The 22,285-nt window shown below is 38.5% G+C and overlaps 1 protein-coding gene across 1 annotated transcript in view; it reads left to right on the top strand.

Moving 5' to 3' along the window:
* The first annotated feature begins 18,673 nt into the window (after positions 1-18,673).
* LOC109034727 (uncharacterized) overlaps positions 18,674-22,285 on the top strand; it is a 29,119-nt gene continuing 25,507 nt past the window's right edge. The window contains exon 1 of the mRNA XM_072301998.1: positions 18,674-19,105. Coding sequence (XP_072158099.1) covers positions 18,925-19,105 — 181 coding nt within the window. The 5' untranslated portion in view covers positions 18,674-18,924. The remainder of the gene's footprint in view (positions 19,106-22,285) is intronic.

Genomic DNA, 22,285 nt, shown 5'->3' with positions numbered 1-22,285 from the left:
TATTTTTTTACAGTGAAATTGTTGGTTGAATCTGTTTAAAATTGCACTGAATTTTATCGGTAGCGCAAAGAAAATGGCGGCGGAAATTTTGAAACGTCGCATGACACTTGTGATACTTTGGCCGGAAGGTGACGATTTCCGTTTTCAGAGGATAAATTTCTTTCCTCTTCTCCTCGGTTAAGGGTTCTGCTCCAAGAGGAGAGTAATGGTTAGAAAGAACTCCACATAATTCGGTTACATATCCCCACTTGGCAATGATGCACCAGGCTGCAGCATTTATAAGGCAACGAAATTATAATGTCTATTACGCAGAAATTAAAAATGTATACCTTCATGGGTGCTTGCTAATGTAATTTTTCATATATTCAAAAATTATATGATTCGAGTTGGGTGGTCTTTATTTTAACTCTGACGCTCCTTGAGTCCATGATCCATCAGATCATTTATCCCTCTGATGCTGAGCGGCTCGATTTCGGAAGGTCCCGAAAAGGGTATCACTTTCAGGGATCTCGGGTCAAAAATCAATCTCGAAACTCATTATTATACTGGATAGGAACTGCGTACTCCCAGAGCATGGCTTGAAAACAAGGAAAATTTCAATGCGATGAAATAGTACCGGGTGATAGCTGATGCCCGAAAATGTGAGCTCTCAGAAACATACACTCATAGAATCTCAAAAGATTTTTCTAACCACTATTCCTATTGACGTTTTGAACAGTGATAAGAAAAATATTTTGATATTTAATAGGTGCATGCAGAAAACGCAACTATCACTCATGGCCTGATTCTATCCAATACGGACCGCTGTGCAAGGTACAAATTTAAGTATATGAAATGAGTGTCACCTTTATACCGTACATTACATTTATTTGAGTTAAATTTGTACATACGCTCGAGGTTTTTCAGGATCACCCCATCCTTTTTTCCCCATCATTGTAATTATGTGTTTGTTTAGTGTGTGATTTTAGTAGTGCTCTTGAAGATGGGGTAATCCCGAAAGGCCTCGAGCGTATGTACAAATTTAACTAAAATATACATGTAATGTACGGTATAAAGGTGAGTCTTAAAATTTGAATTTTTCGCCCACAAGAAAAAACAGAGTCTACTGGAATCAAATCGCTTACTTCTTCGGGCTCGGCAGGTTTCTCAATTAGCAGTGTTCATTTCTTGTTTAAAGTCTAAACCACGTGTAACAGCTGAGCCGATGCGCCGATACTAAGATTGCCATAATGTGACAAGAGGGTAGGCGCCTTAGCCTCGACGCGACCCGCCGCGCCGCGCCCTGAGAGGACAGCTTTGGGCGCGATTTAAGTTTCCATAATATAAATAAAGCGAGCTCATTTAAGGACCATCACCTGAAAATCCTGGGAATCGGCCCAGTAGAATGCACACTAGAACGAGCAGTAGCAAAAAATGAAAATTTAGTGCAATACAGAGCTTATAGTAATGATAACACATAGGTTAAACAGCCGTAGACTAAGAAGTCACTTATTCATAGCATTATTATATTAAACAAATTATCTCTTGCACACGGAGAAAAAAATCTCGTGCGTGGGACCCGAAGTTTAGGTCATATGGATCTCTGAAGTTTTCGGATTGAGCATCTGAACTTTTTAGGTCTAGCTGTCGAGGTTTGGATCACACATCTGAAACTTCAGTTCTTACATCGGAAGTACTTCAGATGTGAGAACCGAAGTTTTCGGATGCGAGAACCGAAGTTTTTCGGATGTGAAAACCGAAGTACTTCAGATGTAAGAACCAAAGTTTCAGATGTGTGATCCAAACCTCAGCAGCTGGACCAGACCAGCAGCATCTCAGCAGCAGTGTTCAGATACTCAATCCGAAAACTTCAGAGATCCATATAACCTAAACTTCGGGTCCCACACACGAAGTTTTTTCCTCCGTGTAGTTTGTAATTTATACCTCCGAGTCCTCAGTTTCATCGTTAAAGGATCCCAGTTTGTACTTGAATAAAACATTTATTGTAAAAAAAACAAAAAAACAATATGATACCACAGACAATATTACGGTAACATTCAGTATGCGATTGAACGCAAGAGGATTTTTGTTTTTTCCATGACCGTGAAGTTTAAATTTTTACCTCGAAAGATGTTAATGTCTCGATTAGCGATTGATTTCAGCAATTTTCGTGGTAAAAATCGTCCTCTCCGTGAAATTTTGATGAGTAAAACATGTATCACTAGAGGGTACCCCCTGGCTGCCGCGGGGCCCAACCTCCAGAAGGCGCATAGGGCCCGGCCCATCCAATTCTCAGATCACCGAGTCGCGTAGCACGGCGGCACATCTTTTAATCCCCGGTCACTATTAACAAGTGTTGCGGGGGCGGTTGGAGCGATGGAATCAATTCGACCGCAGAAATCAGGATCAATATCCCCGCGGACAAAAGATGTTTATAAACTCGGTAGCGGACAACGCAACCGAAGCTGCAGGTGACCTTTTCGGGATCGGATCACGGATGAAAGCCATCAACCGCGCCGGCACGCTCCGATGGAAAATTGAAAGGCTGGAAGTCCTGCCGGTCGATTCTTGGATCGATATATCGATAGTTCTCGATTGATAAACCTCTACATCGGCAGTGTCATCTATCGATCGTGGAATGATTCAACAATCCAGGCGCTGGATCTCACTCCGGTTCAATATCTAACTATCCCGATCGATAGGTTCCTATCTCATCAGTGTTATCTATCGATTTAGATCTTTCGATATCGATTCGACCGTAGATTACTAGATGACTTCGGCTCCACCGCGGCCGTTTTCGAAAAGATTGTTTGCTTTCGAAACCCGATAGCTTTCACACTAGCGCCGCCTCCGTGTAAACTGTCCGGGAAATGACAGGGAGGTTTTTGCTTGCGCCGCGCGGGACCTACCTGGCTCTCTGGGCTGTGAGCCCAAAAAGGTGCACATGCACAGAGGCTCTAGAGGGAAGGAATACGGCACGGTGCGACGGAAAACGGAGCGTGAATGGAGACTGAAATGATAAATGAAATTTTTCAGTATAACATTTTTGTTCAGAGGAAAAAATGATATTAAAAATCTCTATTTTCTGAGAGACTTTCACGCAATTTAAAAGAATTTGCAGGTTTTTTCCCATCCCCGTTGCATGATTGAGAATTTTACGAGGAGCTCTGGAGTCCAACCATGAATCACCATTAACACTCAACCATTAGCACTTTAAAACTAAAGTTTTAAAGTGTGCAAGTTGAAATTTTACTGTTTCAATACGTTTCACAGTCTCCAAAGTCTAATTTAAAAAATAATGAAAATAAATAAATAAATAAATAAAAATAGGCAAACATGTTTAAGACACTCAAAAAAATTAAAAAAATTTAAAAAACTAAAACAACGAAAAAACTGAAATTTAAAGATTAGGTGCTCGGTTTCATTGAAAGTTTTGGACCTTTGACGCGAAAAACGCCTGAAATGTTACACTGAGCTGTAGTGAGGACTGCCTAATGAACGAATTGGAGTAATACAGCTTGTTTGTTGTTCGTAGCTTGCTTTTTTTTTCGTTGTTGTTGAAACAGCAAGTTTGTTTCGAGAGGAAACATGTTTTCTAAAAATGTCAAACGTTAATGAACATCGGTTTCCTTTTCTTTCCCTTATAAAAAACTGAGAATGAGGAGAAACCTTGAAAGTCTGCAATTGCGATACGCGTCACGAGAGGTCACACGTAGAGGTCAAAAGAAGTGGTGCATGTCAAGTATAATTATAATACTACATAGTTTCATTCCCCGACTCCGTAATTTCAGCGGCTCTTCTGATGCAGACAGGTAAAATATACTGAGGTCGTTTGAGTCGAGCATATAGCCAAGGAAAGCAAACTGCGTATAGCATCGCTGTAATTCTTAGAAGTTTTCTAAAAAAAAAAAAAATTTCATCGATATGAAATTCACTTGTATGCAGTCTGTAATAAGTTTTTGTCTGATTCAATTTCTTCTCACGGTAGAAAGAATGCTTTTCCACAGAAGTTCTCAGAAATAAAGGCCTTTCAAAAATAAAAAAATAAAAAAATTTTGGTTGGCGACAAAGCGCGGCAAGAAACGACGACACAAGTTTGCCATAAATTTCATGAGAATCAAATGGCTCAACCTTCGGCGTTTCGAAACCATATTTCAATGTTGCCACATTTTCCCCCGCAACTTTTTTCTTAAAATTCGTTATCACAGATTTTTCTAGAGATCAATTCGATTGAATTCTATTATGTTTGTCACTATTGGGTGGTACTACTTTCCACAGATGAGCATGCTTTCTTTAAATTTCTTAAATATGACCCAAACAGCGGTTTTTTGGGGGAACGAGATGTTTTTTCGGGATTCCACCGCTTTGACGTCAGAGCAGCGGCGATATTTCAAGTTGGCAATAGTTTTAATGCACCATTCGAATCCGTTGAAAATATCGATTTGAGGTGGAAAAAATCGATTCTTTTCCATACATTTGAATGGTGGAAAAACAGTGTTGCCAACTTTCAAGAGTCACCACTCACTCAGGGGTTGTGCCCCTAGTTCTCAATTATCAAAGCGTTGAAGAAAATATTCAATTAAACCTTGACCTCATCATCCCGCACTCAATATTCCTAGCTGAGCGTGGTCTATAAAGCGGTGGCTATCGGAAACACTAATCAGTTGTCAAATGAAAGGGAAATAGTTCCAGCAGGGTGCTGACAGGTATAGATAATTAGGGGGCGCAGTTGCAATTGATACATGATTAAATACGGGGGAGAGGCATTGAAACAACCCCATTTCGGCTCGTGAAAAGAGCACATTGTGGAATTATAATGGCGGCTCGGTTTGATAAAGTCTCGGCACCGATCGACCGGATAACATCAACACCACTCAGCGGTGACATCCGAAATTCACGGCCGATCACACTGTTTCCAGATTGTGTGAACATGTCATTTTTTCCCGGATTTTTGGCCCACGAGTCCACGAGTCCTCCGACTAAAAATCCGGAAAAAAGTAAAATTGGTCATTTCTGGTTGTATGACCAGAAATAATAAAAAAAAAGAGATTTTGAAACGTGTTGGGATACGTGCTTTGCAATTTTGACCATCAATTGGTTTAATACGTGAAATTTTGAAAACAAGTTAAAGAACAAATAACAAGATAAGATTTTCGTTTGTTTTCAAAATTTCTCGTAATTAACCAATCGATGGTTAAAGTTGTAAAGCTCGTACTTCGATTGGGACACGTTTCAAAATCTCCACTATTTTATAATATGGAATGAAATTAGGTGATACAATTTTAAGGTAAATAGTGAAAGTATAATTGAAAGCTAAAAATATTTTTAAAAACTCAAAACTTTCATTTTCTTCTTGATTTTTAGTCGGGAGGACTCGTTGACTCGTGAACTAAAAATCTGGAAAATAGTGTGAGTGGTGCGTTTTTAAAAATCATTTTAGCCTTTAGAAAACTTTAACGTTTGAAATTTCCACGAAAGATTCCGCCCAACCGCTAGAATAAATCGGTAAGAATTCCAAGAAATAATCTTCGCCGGTTTCCTTTGAAAAAATTAAATGTGACCAGAAATTTGCAACGTTGAAAATTTAGATACGTGTTTTGTGGCTTTGACCGTGAATATTAAAATAGAAAACGAATAGATGGAAAATTAATTAATACTGTGCAAAATTTAATAATAAAAAGCAGCCGATATTAACCGGTGCTCTCCAATTTTTTCAGTGTCCATTCCACTCAACCATTTTTAACACAAAGATAATGTTCCGAATTTTTTGTCGTGCTTACTGTTTCTCACTCAAACTCATGAATAGGATCATTGCTTGTAAGGAAAGAGAAATAATGTTTAGGAGTTTCTGGCACGGAAACGCACTAAAGCGATGCGACGTTTGATGCCAACATCCCGAAGCTAGATGCAACTATTACTACCCCAAGCTTGTCCGTGTTGCATAAACACGTAGATGAAGGCGCCCGATCGTATGAAAGAAGATTTAGACCTATAAGCAATCAACTATTTCTACTCACACCCACTTCGTTTAGTTTTTTTTTTTGTTTTCTGGAGAAGTGGATAGGTTAAACGTTTCTACTAAGAGGTGAACTCAGGCTCCAGCTATCATTTTTGAGCAATTCCAGATTTCAAAATCCTTAAAAAATTCCTGAAGTATTTTTGACAGGTTAAAAAGTTGTAATAGCCATTGGGTGTGTTTATTACTGAGATTCTCACATTTCAGAGGTTTTTACACGCTCTTAGGTTACAAATTCTCGCTTAAGTTTTTGGTTCCACAATCCCACTTCATTTTGATCCTACTACGTCTCCTAGTTCAGCTATACTCACTTAAAAAAATAACCGATCGATTCAAAAGATGTATAGACAAAATTTTGTCAATCATACTTTTTTCGACAGGAGAACCAAATCATCGACTATTTTTGACGATAATTCGTATTTTTTAAAGGGAATTTCTCGTTGGTAAATCATTTGGTATCGCATTTGATGTCAAAATGCTTGAATAAACGGATTTTCACCCAAAGGGACCCGCACTCTCATTTTGGCAACAGCCATTCTCGGTTTATCCGAACGAGTCGTCAAAGCAAAGCAAACCCTATTAGATAGATTCACCGGATTGGTGCTTTCGGTCGCGTCCTTTTGTTGGTCGGTCCTTCAATGGGATTTACCGCAACGTGTCACTCTGTTGCGTATTTTAAAATCATCTTTTACCCACTTCAGATGGACAAATGGTATCCGCAACGCGCCTTCAAAGGGACACCGCCGTGACGAAGCACAGTGGATCGAGTCAATGAGAGAGGTTGGACAAAATATGGAAACTTTAAACGCTTATTTCTCCGTTTATACAAAACTTTGAGGCTCTAAAAGTGGTTTCATTGGTTTCCCTGTGAAATTTTCATTTTGAAGCACTCCATGAAATTTAAAATTTGACGAAATAAACATTAAAATTTGCAGTTTTAGTCAAAAATTTCATGTACATCCTCTCCAATTGACTCGAACCACTGTGCGCCGGGACCGAGTTAGCGATTATCATCTTCGCGGACATGACCGCCTACTGGTCCTTCCGTCAGGAGATCACTCATTCACCATTCGAAGCAGTTTATTGAATGGATCTCGCCCTCTCGCCAATTTCGAGTATTAGAATTACTTTGTTCGTCACTCGTTAACGCAGACTTTTTTCGGTGGCTATTCAGTTTTAGAGTTTCTTCCTAACCGCTACACGGCCCGACCTCACTTAGCGACTCGCTGCACTCATTGGAGAGCCACTTCGCGGAAATGGAATCGATTCGAAAAAATGAAAAATCCAATGATTTTTTGCGAATTGGCAAAAATTCCGCGAATGAAGGTCACTGCTTCGTCATAAATTATATTATTAATACAAGTAAAACGATTACTCATTAATTTAGCAGTATACGTCTTGAATTTACCGGAGCAATAGACCGGGATTTTTTTTCGATAATTCCATCGAAAGATAAAAACAGACCCATGCTTTTCTATTATATGTATATTATGTATGACTTAGTTGGGGGATGATACCACTTTTCAACCACGTGGGAGCTCGTGTTGCCTATACTAAACATTTACGGCGAAATGATACTGCATTTAAGAGAACTCCTCCGGTTTATGGGAAAAAGCTTTTTTTTGGTGAGTCCTGAGTTCCATTTCATGACGATACCACCTCTATCTCTTTCTTCTTCATCTTATTTCTTCTTCTTTTTTCTTCTTCTTCGTCTTCTTCTTCTTCTGATTTTCCTTTCTCCTCTTCCTCTTATCATTTTCTTCTTTCTCATCCCTCATTTTCCTCCTATTTTACTTTCTATTTTCTTCAGTTTCTTCTTCTTCATTCCTCTCTCCTTCTTTTTTCTTCTCTTCATCTTTCTTTTTTTCCTCATATTCTTCGTGTCATATGCATCTTTTCTTGCTTACATTAGTTTCATTGAATTTAAACACTCAGCTAGGGAATCAACATAAAATGAAAGTATGGTAGGTCAAGTCGGCCTTTCGAGACGTATCGTCTTGTAAATGACCAGATTTATTGGTACAGATGACCGAAATTCTTTGGCTCACTCGGCTGGCTAATTTTGTTCTAAAAACCATATTGCGAGGTTTCAGTTGTTTCAATAGAATGGCTGAATTAAGAGGATCAAACGATTTGGTTGTGTGTACTTTACAAAATTAGACTACACAAAATAGACTACACAAAATTCCGGTTTTACTGATGTCTTTGGTGTAGGAATAACGCGGGCAAACAATGAAAATACAAGGGTCCAGCAAGAATATGGTGAAAAAGAAAGGAGGATGGAAATGATGATTCGGTTGTGTGTACTTTACAGAATTAGACTACACAAAATTCCGGTTTTACTGAAGTATTTGGTGTAGAAAACGCGGGAAAACAATTTAAGGATCCAGCAAGATTATGGTGAAAAAGAAAGGATGATGGAAACGATGACTGATAAAGGGATTTTGTTGAGCTTCTCTGCGTCAAACAGCAATGTAATGTGTGAGTAATGGCTTCAGGAATTTTATTTTCGCCATCTTTTGAGAGCATACTCAAAGGCGAGGAAAATTCCAGGATTTTTTTCTGCCTCAGAGCTAATGAAATGGTAGCACATAAAAACATCCTTCAATATCACGCACAAATGGGAGAACGGTTTGCGTCATAGAGTTCTGAAAGGGTTTTAATTTGATCGGAAGACGAAGTGCATGGGCGTACCTATAGGTCATTTTTCTACGGGGGCCTCCCCCGAGAACTTTTTGAAATTTTAAATCTATTTGGATGCATTTTGAGGCTTCCGTGACGCAGATTTTCCATTAATTTCTTATGAAAGAAAAATCACGCAGAAAATTACGCTTTTTTACTTTCAGTACAAAATATTTTTGAATTGTTGAATTCAATAGATTCGGAATTTTTTTGGAATTTTACCTCTATTAGGACGCATTTGGAGGCTCCCATGACGCAGATTTTCAATCAGGTTCTGCAGAATGATTACTTTTTTTTACTTTCAGAACATAATACTCTCGAATTGTCGCACTCAATACACCTGAAAATTTTTTGAAATTATGAATCTATTTGGACGAATTTTGAGGCTTCCATGATGAAAATTTTAGAAAATACTAACTGTAGGAATGTTTTCAATTAAGACTCTACATTAAGAGAGATACATATAATCGTTTTCGACAACGGTTTTTCCTATCATCCAGAATTTCTCATTTTCCACAATTTCAGGAGGGGGGCAGATAATGATACCATTTCCTGTTTTAGGAGGGCCAGGCCCCTTTGTGAAGACATTTATTTTAGGGACTCCTCCATTTCCACTCTAATTTTCCTTACTCAGATGAGTGCTCTTATGGATGAGTCAGAGATACAATTTCCATAATGCGCGATGTAGTCCAAGTGTGCATTTATGTGAGCAGCCCTCGAAATATAACACAAATTGAAAAAAGAAACCAATTAGAATAGGAAGGGAGGGAGACTACGTCCAACACCCGCTAATGCATCTCTTTAGAACGCCGACGCCAACATAAAAAAAAAAAAAAAATTCAACAACTAGAGCTTTAAAGTTCAAAGTAGCTAGCTATCTGTTAATGAACTTTAGCGTCGGAGCTGTCAAGATGTTTCCCACAAAAGATCTTCTGAATCCAGAGCTGCAGAAACCCATTAGCATCGTTTAGAGGAAAACTGAGGAATGACTTTTAAATTTAGAAATTCTAGATTATTCCATATCAAGGAAAAGTACAGCAAGGTTGGTAAACCACAGAGCTTAAAAAGGTTGGAGGTCATTTGGTTCGGATGGATTCGCAATACAGTAAGAGCTCGTTAGGACGAAATACGGTTAAGACGAAAATCCGCTTAAGACGAAATTTTTTTCGGTCCCTTGACACTTCTATAAGAGTCAATGTAAAAAAAATACGGATAAGAGGAAATTTCGAAATTTTGACCCGTAACCAAAGCCGGTTAAGACAAAGAAAAATTTCCGATTTTTCCCCCTGAAATTGGGTAAAAACGACAAGAAAGAACCAATTCTTAGGGAAAATAGACTTAGTTTTACGTACCTTGACATAAAAAGAGTAGGTTGAGAGTAGATCGTACATCAAACAATTTGAATTTTCAAGCGGTGTCAAACCTCGAAAAATTGAGGCACCCACAATTAAAATTGAGCGAAGCAATTACCGACCTTACAATTGACTTATATCGAAATTTACATACCCATCTGTAAATGCAAGTAGGATACATCTCAAAAAACCAAGTTTATACTGAGATTCTTAAATAGAGAAATCGACGAGGAAAATTTTGTTCTCCTGCCAGAAATATTACTGATTTAAGGGTTCAGTAATCCTCACATGTTCGTCCTCGCAATGATATTTTAAGAAAATACAAAATTCTAAACCTTCTATTTTTTTCGGATTGAAAAAACGTATCGAAGGTGAAACTACCAGACCCTTCGTATCTCGCCCTAGTAGCACATCTCGTAATATAATTCGTAAAAAAAAAAAAAAAAAAAAAAAAAAAAAAATTAAAACTGGTAAATTTTACGAATACGAAAGATGTGCGTAAAAAAAAAATCAGTCTGAGAACCTAACGTAAAAGAATTGTAATCAAAGACGTAAACAAATTGGGGGATTGAACTGAATTCTTTACGTAAAAAATTCGCGACTTTTTACACATAGAAGATCAGGAAAAAAATTCAGAAAAAAAATTAAATATGTAAAAAATCATGGAAAAAGGTAATAAAAAAAGGTCAGAAAGAAATTCAAGGAGGACAAATTTTTTTCGTTTTGAAAGTGCAATTTTTACGTTCAAAACCGTCGTCACTGAATTTTTTTCTGACTTTTTGACGTAAAAAATCCCTAGTTTTCTTTTTCACCTGTTCGAGCATTTAATTTTTACGTAAAAGTTTTGGAAAGACCCAAAAAATTGGGGGAGAGTATCTGAACGGAAAATTCGCTAAATTGACCGGACAGGTCCTTGTACAACCTACAAACCTTTGTAGTTTTTATGACAAGGAAATTAAGCAAAATTCTAATGTCCCCTAAAGATTTTTTGTAAAAAAAAGTATAGCCCAAAAACTGGATACAAAAACACATTGTTCTGAACGAATAAACCAGAGTTTTTAAAAGTTCGAGGAGATTTTAATAACTTATCTTTATTAAAATAGTTTAGACATTCTTATAAAAAATTGATGCATGTTAATAATATTTAAGAAAAGAAAAAGAAAAAAAGGGACAAATTATTAAAATGTACATACTTTTTTTCACAAATTCATGAACAACAAAGGTACTTTTGAAAGTAGGTATACCATCTTTAAAATATCCAAGATAAATATTAGTTTTTGCCCTTATCCAGTTTTTCCAAATTCAAAAAATATTTAGCAATTCGTTCTCACGCATACTCATAAAAATATTCACTTATACAGCGCAAATTCGCCCCTCTCATACAGAAGCCTCGTTTGCTTAGTAGGTAGCGCATTCGATTCCTGATAAGCAGGTCCCAGATTCAATTCCCGATAGGTAGATAATAATTTGAAAGTTGATCTCAAGGAAAATTAATTGACGACAGATCCAGATAAGTAAAAAGTCTATTTTTTTCTTTACGATTTATTATTTTAATCAATTTTAGGAAGCAGGAGTTTTTTTTGCGCATAACTTTTTACGTAAAGAAACTCGATCTTTTTACGTAAAAAATCGTGTACTCTTTACGAATTATTCTTGTAAAAAAGACTACATCGGCATTTCACTTTTGGTTTATTTTACGTCTTTTTTTACGATTTTTTTTTTTTTGTAAATTTTACGTCTTTGTGCTACTAGGGCGATTTGCGACGTTGCAGACTTCCTGTCATACTTTAATTTTTAAATGGAAAACTACTCAACCCTAATTTTTGAAAACGTCCATGTCTTTTCTTCAATGTGCGAAGAAAATTCGGTGAAAATTTCAAGATATGACACTGATTTGTTCTCCCTAAAAAAAATAAAACAGGAGCGGAGATTTTTGGGGAGAAAACACCGCAAACGAGATACGTGGTCTGGTAGTTTCACCGTCGATATATAGCTTTGAAGTTTAAGATTTAAGAAGTTTTAGATATGAGGGTTCAATAATCCTCACATGTTCGTCCTCGTAATAATATTTTGAGAAGTGAATATACAAAATTTTAAACCTCGCAAAAACATACATATATAGCTCTGAAGTTATCGCTACGTTTTTTGCCTTTTACCACTGAAAATGACAAAGCAGTTTTTTCATGCTGGATAGTAAAAAAAATCAGAGCTGTCTACGGAGAGTACAAGCACAATGACCCAAATCCCATCCCTCATAAGTGTCAAGTGCGTCGGAATACTGTCAACCGTTCCTGGAATTGAAAAAGTGCGTCGACCTGCATACAGTCACGTTACAGAGACCGTCACGAACCTCAATGATACTGAAAGTTCGATCCATCACTAAAGAGAGGGAGAGAGAGGGGGTAGAGGGAGGGGGAGGGAGAGAGAGGGAGAGGGAGGGGGGAGGAGAGAGAGAGAGAGAGAAAATCTGAAACGTTTCGTGAAGTTAGTGCGCTCAAGTCAGACATTTTCGTAGAAAATTCAACGCGAAGCCTTTTAGAACACAATGTATATGGCCTTGTTGAGGAAAAATGCCGTAAAAACATTTATACGTTGCCAGATTTCCTTAGATAAAGTGTTTATTTCTGAGAAAGCTTGTGAATATTTTCCCCTAAAATTTTCTGAGACTTCAAATTAACTTGCGAGTGAGATTCTCTGAAAAACTTAAGGGCAACTACATATTTTATTGAAATAAATTTCGCAGCATACGAAGGCTCATGCGCTGATTTTCCTCGGCACGGCAGTGTAGGTCTGCAAAAGGAAAAAAGTGTGAAGTTGAAGGGTCGCAGTGCTTTTAGTGACATTCACGCATTAGACACTCTCAAGCATGTTCGCATAGGCATCTCTGCGTAGGTTTCGTATGATGGCTCGTTTTAATAATTTTCCTCGTCGCTAAAAATAGAGAGCTTTTAGCGTAAAATAGGCTAGCAGACATGATTTGAAATACAGCGTCCCCATCGAGGCATGTTTCCTCTTGGAAGTTCGGTGTAAAAAACAGCTCGACATGAAATGGACTGAATGTAACATAAAAGTATCGAGTCGTATTCACATCTTAAAAACAACCTAAAAACAGTGAAAGGGAGGTTTAAAGTTTTCTCCCTTCTAGAACACTTAGTTGAAGGAAAAAAAAAACTTTGAGTCTTTGTTCGGAGTACTTAAAATATTTTTAGCCGTAATGCCAATGGCATAGCGAATGTATGTACTTTTGCGCTTGCAATTACTTTTAATTTACTTGTAATTAATACATGACTAGGTTTCTTCTTTTAAAAACCGCCCAAATATTAAAAAACAATCAACTTTTACGTCAGTTGTTGGTTCTTTCAATTAACACTCTCCAGATCAAAGAAGATGATGTGTCAAATTACCTTTAAAGTTTTGTACTCAATCGACTAAAATTGGAACTTATTTATGCTAAGAGGAACTATGTGCATAGGGATTGCATGTAACATTGTTCCTTTTAGCATAAACACGTCCAAGTATGACAAATAAAAGAGTCTTCGTCCAACGGCAATTAAAAGCGAAGCACGAATGGTGATCTAATCGAGAAACACAAAATAATATCGCTCCATAAACTTTGCTGAACGATCAGACCTCGCGTAAACACATTGACAGACATTGGTCACTTTATGTTCGCCTTCAATTTCGCCACATAAGCAGCAAAAATACCGGAGAGGTCGAATAGTTGCCTATTTGACATTCATGTCGCTCCAAGCGTAGATTGAACTGATGAACTATATCGTGAACATATTGGTAGGTTTTCATATGGCCGGATTTACCTACTTGCCGCCCATTTACCGCCTGCATTTTGCCGCCCTCTTCTCATTTATTTTGAAACATCAATAAGAACCATCAAGTTAACGTGTCGGAGGGAGAAGGGTGCATAAGACGCGTTCACTCGTGTTGGACAAATTTTTTGCGTAAGCCCTGTCAACACTACCAGTAAAAGTTCAGTTCCGTAAACCTATCTCTGTGGGGACAAAGCCTTTCATTTGTAAGAAATGAACTAAAAAATTAAGAAAGAACAAACATAAATGTGGTTTAATAATTTTAACTTCCGCCACCGTGCCGCGCTGACCACGCTGTATTTGGCGCAATGCGTGAAGTATTCTTGTAGTCTTGTAGGCACTGTGCGTTTCACGCCGCGCCGACCGCTGTTGACCGTACTGTGTTTGACGCAATGCGTGAAGTATTCATGCAGTCTCGTAGGCGTTAATATATGTTACATGCCGACCGCCGCGTCGAGGACTTCTCCTTTTCATCTCAAGTCCTCGTCATCATTTCTCTTTGCGCCGCGCCGCTCCAGGCCAAATTTCGTGTTTGGTTTCTCTCTAAACTCAACTAATTAAAGGTGCGCAGTCTTTTGTATCACCGAAATACGACAAAATTAGAAATTGATGAACTCTCAGGAAATGAGAGATTTGGTCACTTTTTCTTGCTTGTAATTTGTTTTTGAAACCGATTTTTTTGTACCTGCATTTAAAAAAATTGCAAAATTTGCCGCCCCCTAATTTTGCCGCCATGGGCCGCGGCCCATGTGGCCACCCCCTTAAACCGACCCTGGGTTTCCACATATTATATTAAGCTAAAATTATTATTAGGGTTAATACTTGTATGTTGTAGTGCCCTATGTGCATAATTAATAATAATAATAAGAAAAAACTATTAGTTTAGCTCCAGCAGAAGTTTCCAACAGGGCCATCGGTGAAAGTGGATGGTTGCATTGGACAAAGGAGGTAAGTAATAAACTAACTAACGACAACCCACGAGAGACGATATGGTTAGTCCATCGTAATTTATAAGAGCTATCCGTTTCCACCCATTGCTCCATTTTCCCTTTCCTTGTCTAATATTTTGTCTATAAATTTCAATAATTTGCCCACATTTTGATATTTGCACGAGTTTTTTTCATGGAAAATATATGCCCAGTTCGCGATATCTCTCGTGTAAAACCACGGGCTGATCATTGAAATTGATGGACAAAGCAATAGACAAACAAGACAAAGAGAAAAAAGATCAGTCCTCTCGGTGAAAGCGGGTTGCTACAGTGGACAAAGGAGAAGTGTAATAGACTAACAACTAACGGCAATCCACGAAAGACCCAATAGCCCTAAGCCCTATAACATCGCCTGTTTCATCCAATAGGATCGCTTCATTTTTCTTTTTGTCTTTTTTGTCCATTGCCGAGTCTATCAATTTCAATAGTCATCCCAGCGTGCAATCTCCTCGAGGTGCAAAGCTAACAAGAGCACCCTAAAGAAAAACACGCATATCTCCAAGTCGAAACGACTTATGACACCGGATTAAGACGAGAAACAAGAAGCCGATCTCGTAACGATAATAACCAGTAGCTCAGCTACCGAGCGCCAAATCGTCGCTGGGCTAACTAAAGAGCGTTACTACATATTGAGATGGTCCCGGAAAAGAGCTGAACTATAAGAACGACAGGGTTTACCACAAAGTGCACTTACGCCCTTTTGTCAGCTGAGCGACGAAATGCAGCAGAAAATACCGTCAAGGGATCACTGCCGTGCTGTGGAAAAACGCCGTATGGACACTCAAGAGATGCCAAACCTTGGATAAAATGTTCATTTTTGAGAAAAGGTATGCAATTCGACGGTGTGGATCCGCAACCACGTCTCTCGTTTGCGGTGTTTGAAAATCTTTGCTCCTGTTTGATTTATCCTCGAAGGAAAACAAATCGACAGAATTCCTTGAAATTTTTGCAGAATTTTCTTCGCACGGAGAGAAAAAATCCTGGCAGTTTCCGAGAATTGCCGGAGGGTAGCTTTCTATTTAAAAAATATAGTGTGACGGGAAGTCTGCAACGTTGTAAATCGAGATCCGTGGTTGCGGACTTACAGGCTTACATTGTCGATATTATATCTTGAACTTTTTCGTTACTCTCCGGCCAAAATATCGAAAGCCGTGAAAAAAATTTCCACCGCCATTTTATTTTTTACGGATAATTTTCGGTCGAATCTGTTTGAAAATTTTACTGAATTTTATCGGCAGCTCAAAGAAAATTCAGTGAAATTCTCGGACAGCTTCGTCGAACAATTTCTCTGTAACAAAACAAAATGGCGGCGGAAAATTCGAAACGTCGCATGATGCTTGTGATACTTTGGCTGGAAGGTGACGAGATGTTTCAGATTAGATAGATCGTATTCGATACATCAAACAGGTGAGATTGTATCGATATCGATTGGTTCAACATGTAAACATCAAAAGCAAAAGTCAATTTATTTGTAGAAATCCGAGGGAACGGGTTTTTGTGATACGTTTTTGATTCTCACGAGTACAAAATGGCAATGAAAAGTAAATCTTTAGGAATTTTCTCATCTCCAGCTTTTCCAACAAAATTTTCGTTTGAGGGTGTTCTACTGTTTTGAACACGGAGAAGAAAACTTCGTGCATGGGACCCGAAGTTGAGGTCCTATGGATCTCTGAAGTTTTCTGATCACGCATCCGAAAACTTGAGGTCGAGCTGCCGAAGTTCGGGTCAGACATCGAGGCACTTCGGTATGTACCGGAGTACTTCAGATGTGTGACCCGAAACCTTCGGTATATATCGAAATACTTAAGATGCCTGACCCGAACTTCGGCAGCTGGACCTCAAGTTTTTAGATACGTGATTCGAAAACTTCAGAGATCCATATGGCCTCAAATTCGGGTCCCCCGCACGAAGTTTTTTTCTCCATGAACCAAACGAACCACTATCAAATACGATCCATTGTAAACAAACTTTGTAGAAAAATGACGGACTGAGCAGGATGTCAAATTTTCGGCAATACAGATGTTCAACGCACTGCCTTGGAGTGTGAAGCTACACTTTCGAAATGCTGACCTAACGTCGTTCTTTAAGGGGCTGCGTGCTTTCTTATTCGAAAAAGCCTTCTATAATCTTCGCGAACTTGTAGGCTAGTAAAATTTAACACTTGTACCTTATGTATATCGCTGTAACTGTTCGCCATGTACCGAATATGACGTGTGCCATAGCCTCAGCCAGAGGCTCAATTGTACAAATTATAAAATAAATAAATGAAAAAAAATATTCACAATTTTCCAAGTAAATTCATTTCTTATTGAAGAAACTTGGCGACGTTTGGCGGCTCATAAGGCGTTTTTCCTAAACACGGCAGATCAGGGGCCCCGGTGTGGCGGGTAACGGAAACGAGAGATAGAACAAGATTCGGGTAATAATTTGAAACCCAATCCCCTGGTCGGCTCGGCGCTCGGCAGGGGCAAGACAGGAGGGGCCCTCAAGGTCCGGCTCGGCCAATGAGGGCCCTCCGGACGGCGGCTAAGTTTTCCGCTGAATTAAACATTTCGGTAGCTTTCCTTGGTGATTTTAATTCGGTTTTGAATATCTCGAACCCGTTTTTCTCCACCGACAGCCTCCTCGCGAATCTGCCCCTGGAATCAGTTCCGATCGGACCGGTCCCTCCGCGCGGTCATCGCCAGGGTTTTTTTTTTATCGGATTCCGTGTCCTGCCGATTTCAGGATTTGCACCTCAAGTTTGTGACGTATTGTGTGTTAGTTTCGTTCACTTCTTCGTGGGATTGCGGAATGTTTTTTATTTAAAAACAACCTGACCAAGCACCTATCATATTGAACTCTTAATGCACTTGAAATTCATACATTTACTTGGGTATTAATCGATTTCAATTTGTTATAAAATTAAATAAGTGAGCATATTGAAATCAATCGTCGTCCTCAAAAAAAAAGAAAAAAAAAACATCGCGAGGACTTTTGGTCGGATCGCATGTCCTACCGATTTCAAAATTTGCGCCTGAAGTTTGTGACCTCTTGTGCGTCCTTTTAGTTTGCTTCGTCGTGAAATAGCGGAATATTTCCCTATAAAATGATCAAGTATCTATCGTTTTGAACCTAAATCGTTCTCGACAATCGTTTATTTATTTGGGATGTTCACTTGTTTCAAAATGAAATAAGTAAGCATATCTGAATTTCACCCTCCACCAGAAGACATTGCAGAACATTTCATCGCATCTTGTGTCCCACTCATTCCAGGATTCCTTCGTCAAATCTAAATTTTGCGATTTCTTGTGCGTCTATTTAGTTTGCTCCGTCGTGAAATTGTGGAATTTTTAAATTTTGAACTCTTATTGCACTCGATATCTGCAATTTTTCACACCTGTGACGTTTCGTTCAATAATTCATTAATCACTTTATTCTGAAATCGATTGATATTTCATTCATAAGTTAATAAACTTTTGTGTCAAAGTATTCGGTGAAATCAAAAGTTACCTTCTACCAGTGTGATGTGATACCGGGAACAACGTAAACAACAAAATAATTATTTTTGCAATTCTGTTCCTCGAACACTGATCATTCCAGGCCACCAAAATATGTAAAAATTGAGGAATAAGTAGCTTTTAAAGAAGAAAGCTCGGTTCACTACATTTCTCGTGTTGTTCAGTATTTCGCGAATCTTGAATTTTGATGACATTTCAGTTTACAACCAGAAATTTTGAAAGACTTATTGTTGAAATTTTGGAAATAAGCGTAGTACCCCATGCTCATCAAAAGTAAATAAGAAGTATATTGCAAATGCTTGAAAACTTTTTGGTGATTTCGGATTGATGAACGTCTTTCTCCTAGTGCGTAAAAAGAAACACAACGGATCGAGTCCGTGACAGAATCTGAGTTTCCAGATTTCTTTTTTTTTTTTTAGTAAAAGAATATTCCATGGAGCACGAGTACAAATTTGTAGTGCCTCAAAGGCTAAACTTTGTTGAGCAACACAAGAATGTAGATTTCATCGGTATTGAAAGTAAACATGTCATCAGTGAGCTTGGCAGTCTTTCGAAATTCTGCCACAGCGAGAAAAAAAATGGATGTCCGTACAAATGGATCGAATCCAGAGATGCACCGCCGCAGAAATCCGCAGAATCCAAGCAAAAAGTATCAGACTTCAGCATAGAAAGTATCTTGAAGTCAACGGATACAGTTTCAAGTTTGCCAGCGGGATGTATGATTGGCTTCGATGCACCAGATACAAGCCACCTAAACTAAAAAGTAAGTTATCATGATACTAATTAGCCTTTTTAATGTAAATGTCAACAAACAGTGAAATGGCAGAATATCTTTTCCGCACAAAGTATATTTGTGGTAATTTTCCGATTATCGTTGCCGCACAAAATCATTTTCGCTCAATCAGATCTCAAATATCTGGCAACATCGCACAGCAGCTGAGCAGGACAATAATGCTTCCTCTTACTGTTGGACTGCTGAGTAAGGTAAAACAATTTTTTTTCAATCTTTGTTCAAACTCATTTTTTAAAATATGCCTCATATTTCCTCGACGTTGCCACATACTACAGAAAATATAATATATACATCATTAAATGTTTTGTGCGGCAACGATAATCGGAAAAATTGCCACAAATGTACTTCGTGCGGAAAAGATAGTCAGCCAGTGAAAGTAATGCTTTGAATCGCGATGTATTAAAAACATGACAGTCACTTACCATTTTCACGATTTCCACTCAAAGGCTAAACATGAAAATGTATAAATTTTTCAAAAACTATTGAGTAACCACCATTTTCCTCTGAGTTTCAACGTGACCATTACTATATCGAGGGTAAAACTGCAAAAATGCGCGTCTTGGTTGCGGTGTCTTGAAATTTCTGCTCCTATTTTATATTTTAAAAAAAGACCGAGCCAACATTATGGCTTGAAATCACAGAATATTCTTCATAAAGAGACGAAAAATCACTGACATTTTTATAAAAACGTTCAGTAGTTTTCCATGCGGGAAATAAAGTATGACAGGAAGTGTGAAATGCCGCAGACCGAGCTACGTATTTCTGCAGTTTCACCATCGATATGAGCTCACTGAGCTCCTAAATTTTCTACATTATTTTTCTCTCTTTTTTTTATTTTTTCCTTTCCTAGATTTTATTTATTTTCTTTTTCTTTTTTCTAAATTTTCTACTTTTTTTTTAAATTTTCATTTGACCGTTTCACTAGGTCGATTTCCATGATTTTTGAGATTTTCGACAGGTGATGGCCCCCAGATGAGCCCACATTGTTTAGATTAACTCGCTGGGGCCAGAGTCAGACTGGCTCGCATACCCTTGGCTGGTTAAAGGGGCGTAATGTAATATTTCCTGGAAGGGCATCTACCCTACGTGGAGAGGTGTTCAGAGAATTTTGGCAAAGCAGCACAAGTTTACGCTATTTTCATACTTTAAGTTTATTAATCGTACAGAGTAAAAATTACGAAAATGAACGTATTGAAGTAACCGACAGACTTCTGAAATTAAGAAAACTTAAACAATTAAAGCCACTAAACGCATCCAAGCACCGTTATTTCTAAAAGAACCGAGCCAGTGCTGTGGTATACGCGAGCTTAAGACGTGGGTCTGCAAATCTATCCTAAAAAAGAATCACACAAGAAACTGAAAAAAGAAGAAAGATAACGAGTATCAACACAGCTGAAGACAGGACAGACGTATTCGGGCCTCTTTTTAAACTTTCCTTCCGAAACACCTCATTGACAGCATATAGCAGAGCATTGAGAACTCACGCTTCGCGTCATCGCGCCTTCAATTTTTCAGATGCAGCATGGACGTCCATCAAGTACGAATAGTTGTATCTCTGCGCCGTCGTAAACGCGCATCCTTTCCCTCCCTCTATTTCCATATCGTGTTTGTTTCCGTTAGTCTTATTCATAATGGTGCTTCAAGCACTTCTTGAGTACACAGCCGAAGTCAAGAAAGACGTATTCGAGCCTCTTTTTCAACTTTGCCTCCGAATATGAGTGACACCTCATTGACAGCATATAGCAGAGCATATTGAGAGCTCACGCCTCGCGTCATCGCGCCTTCGATTTTTCAGATGCAGCACGGACGTCCATCAAGTACGAATAGTTGTATCTCTGCGCCGTCGTTAACGTGCATCCTTTCCCCCAATTTATTTCCACATTGTGTTTGTTTGCGTTTGTCTTATTCGTAATGATTCTTCAAATTAGTAGCATAGAGCAGAGCATTGCGAGTTCACGACTCACGCCATTCCGTCTTACATTTTTCATATGAAATGTAGACATCCATCTTGCGCGAATAGCTGTATCGCGTTTACACTTTAGATGTCTCTTATTCTTGAATTTTGAGATAAATTAAGGTTGAGTTTGCCCATACGCTATAGTATGTCCATATCAATAGTCATTTTGAAAAAGAAGAAATATGTTTAAAGGTCTCTCAAGAGGTCTATAAAGGATGCGTATGTCTAAAAATCGAACCGACCATCGCTTCTAAGGGAGTTACACATAGCGAATGAAGGAGGGGCATAATAAAGCGCCTGCATGTCGACAAAAAGGTGAACATTTTACAGAAAATAGTGTTTGCGCTTCAGAAAGTTGTTCTTGGACCTCTGTTCACCACTATCAAGCGTAAAAACACCTTTCTTTACTCCTAACTCTCTCTTTTTCTGTTCATTTAAGACATTTTCCGCAAATATTCTCGGTCGTAATTTTTGTTCTCTGCTTATTTTGCTATCTGTCAGAGGGGCGCGTTTTCGGCGCATCAAGGGGGCATATCTGCCAATGGCAGATTGGCCTTATGGCCAGTCCGAGTCTGGCTGGGGTCAATGTCGGTTGGAAAAATCGATGGCTGCAGAACGGAACTATGCACTTCCATTGAGGTGTTTCAAAATTTCCGTCATCATTTAATTTTGTCGAGGAGAGGCAAGTCAACTTTATGGCTTGCAATGTATGTAGAATATTCTGGTAATAGAGAAGACAAATCGAAGAAGTTTGTAAGAAATCACACTGTCCAGTTTTTCAATGAAAACATGAAGTATGACAGGAAGTCTCTAGCGTCGCAAATGGAGATACGTGGTTTCGCATTTCAGCCATCGAAATGTAAAATGTCCGATGCTGTACCACCAAAATCATATTTGAACCAGATATTTTCACCACAGGCTTGCTTAATGATGAGGTTTCATTGTAGCTGCCTCCCACAAAAATGCCTAGGATCTCTAAACTCTACCTAGACAAAGTCTCTTTCTTTGGAGGCTCTTTGTAAGGTGAGCATCAATACGCCTTTACCTTTTCAATCAGAGCTTGCTGGAAATCGTCAATAATAAAATTAATTTAAAATGTCTATTTATGCAAAATCTAACCTCCAAGAAAATTTGACAGGGAGAGAGGGGCGTTAGGATTAATTATTTTTGCTCGGTTTACTAAATCGAGCTGT

Source organism: Bemisia tabaci, chromosome 6 (genome assembly GCF_918797505.1).
Source record: "Bemisia tabaci chromosome 6, PGI_BMITA_v3".
NCBI classification, from domain to species: Eukaryota; Metazoa; Arthropoda; class Insecta; order Hemiptera; family Aleyrodidae; genus Bemisia; species Bemisia tabaci.
The sequence above is the reverse complement of the archived record's forward strand: the minus strand, read 5'-3'. Positions and strand labels throughout refer to the sequence as shown.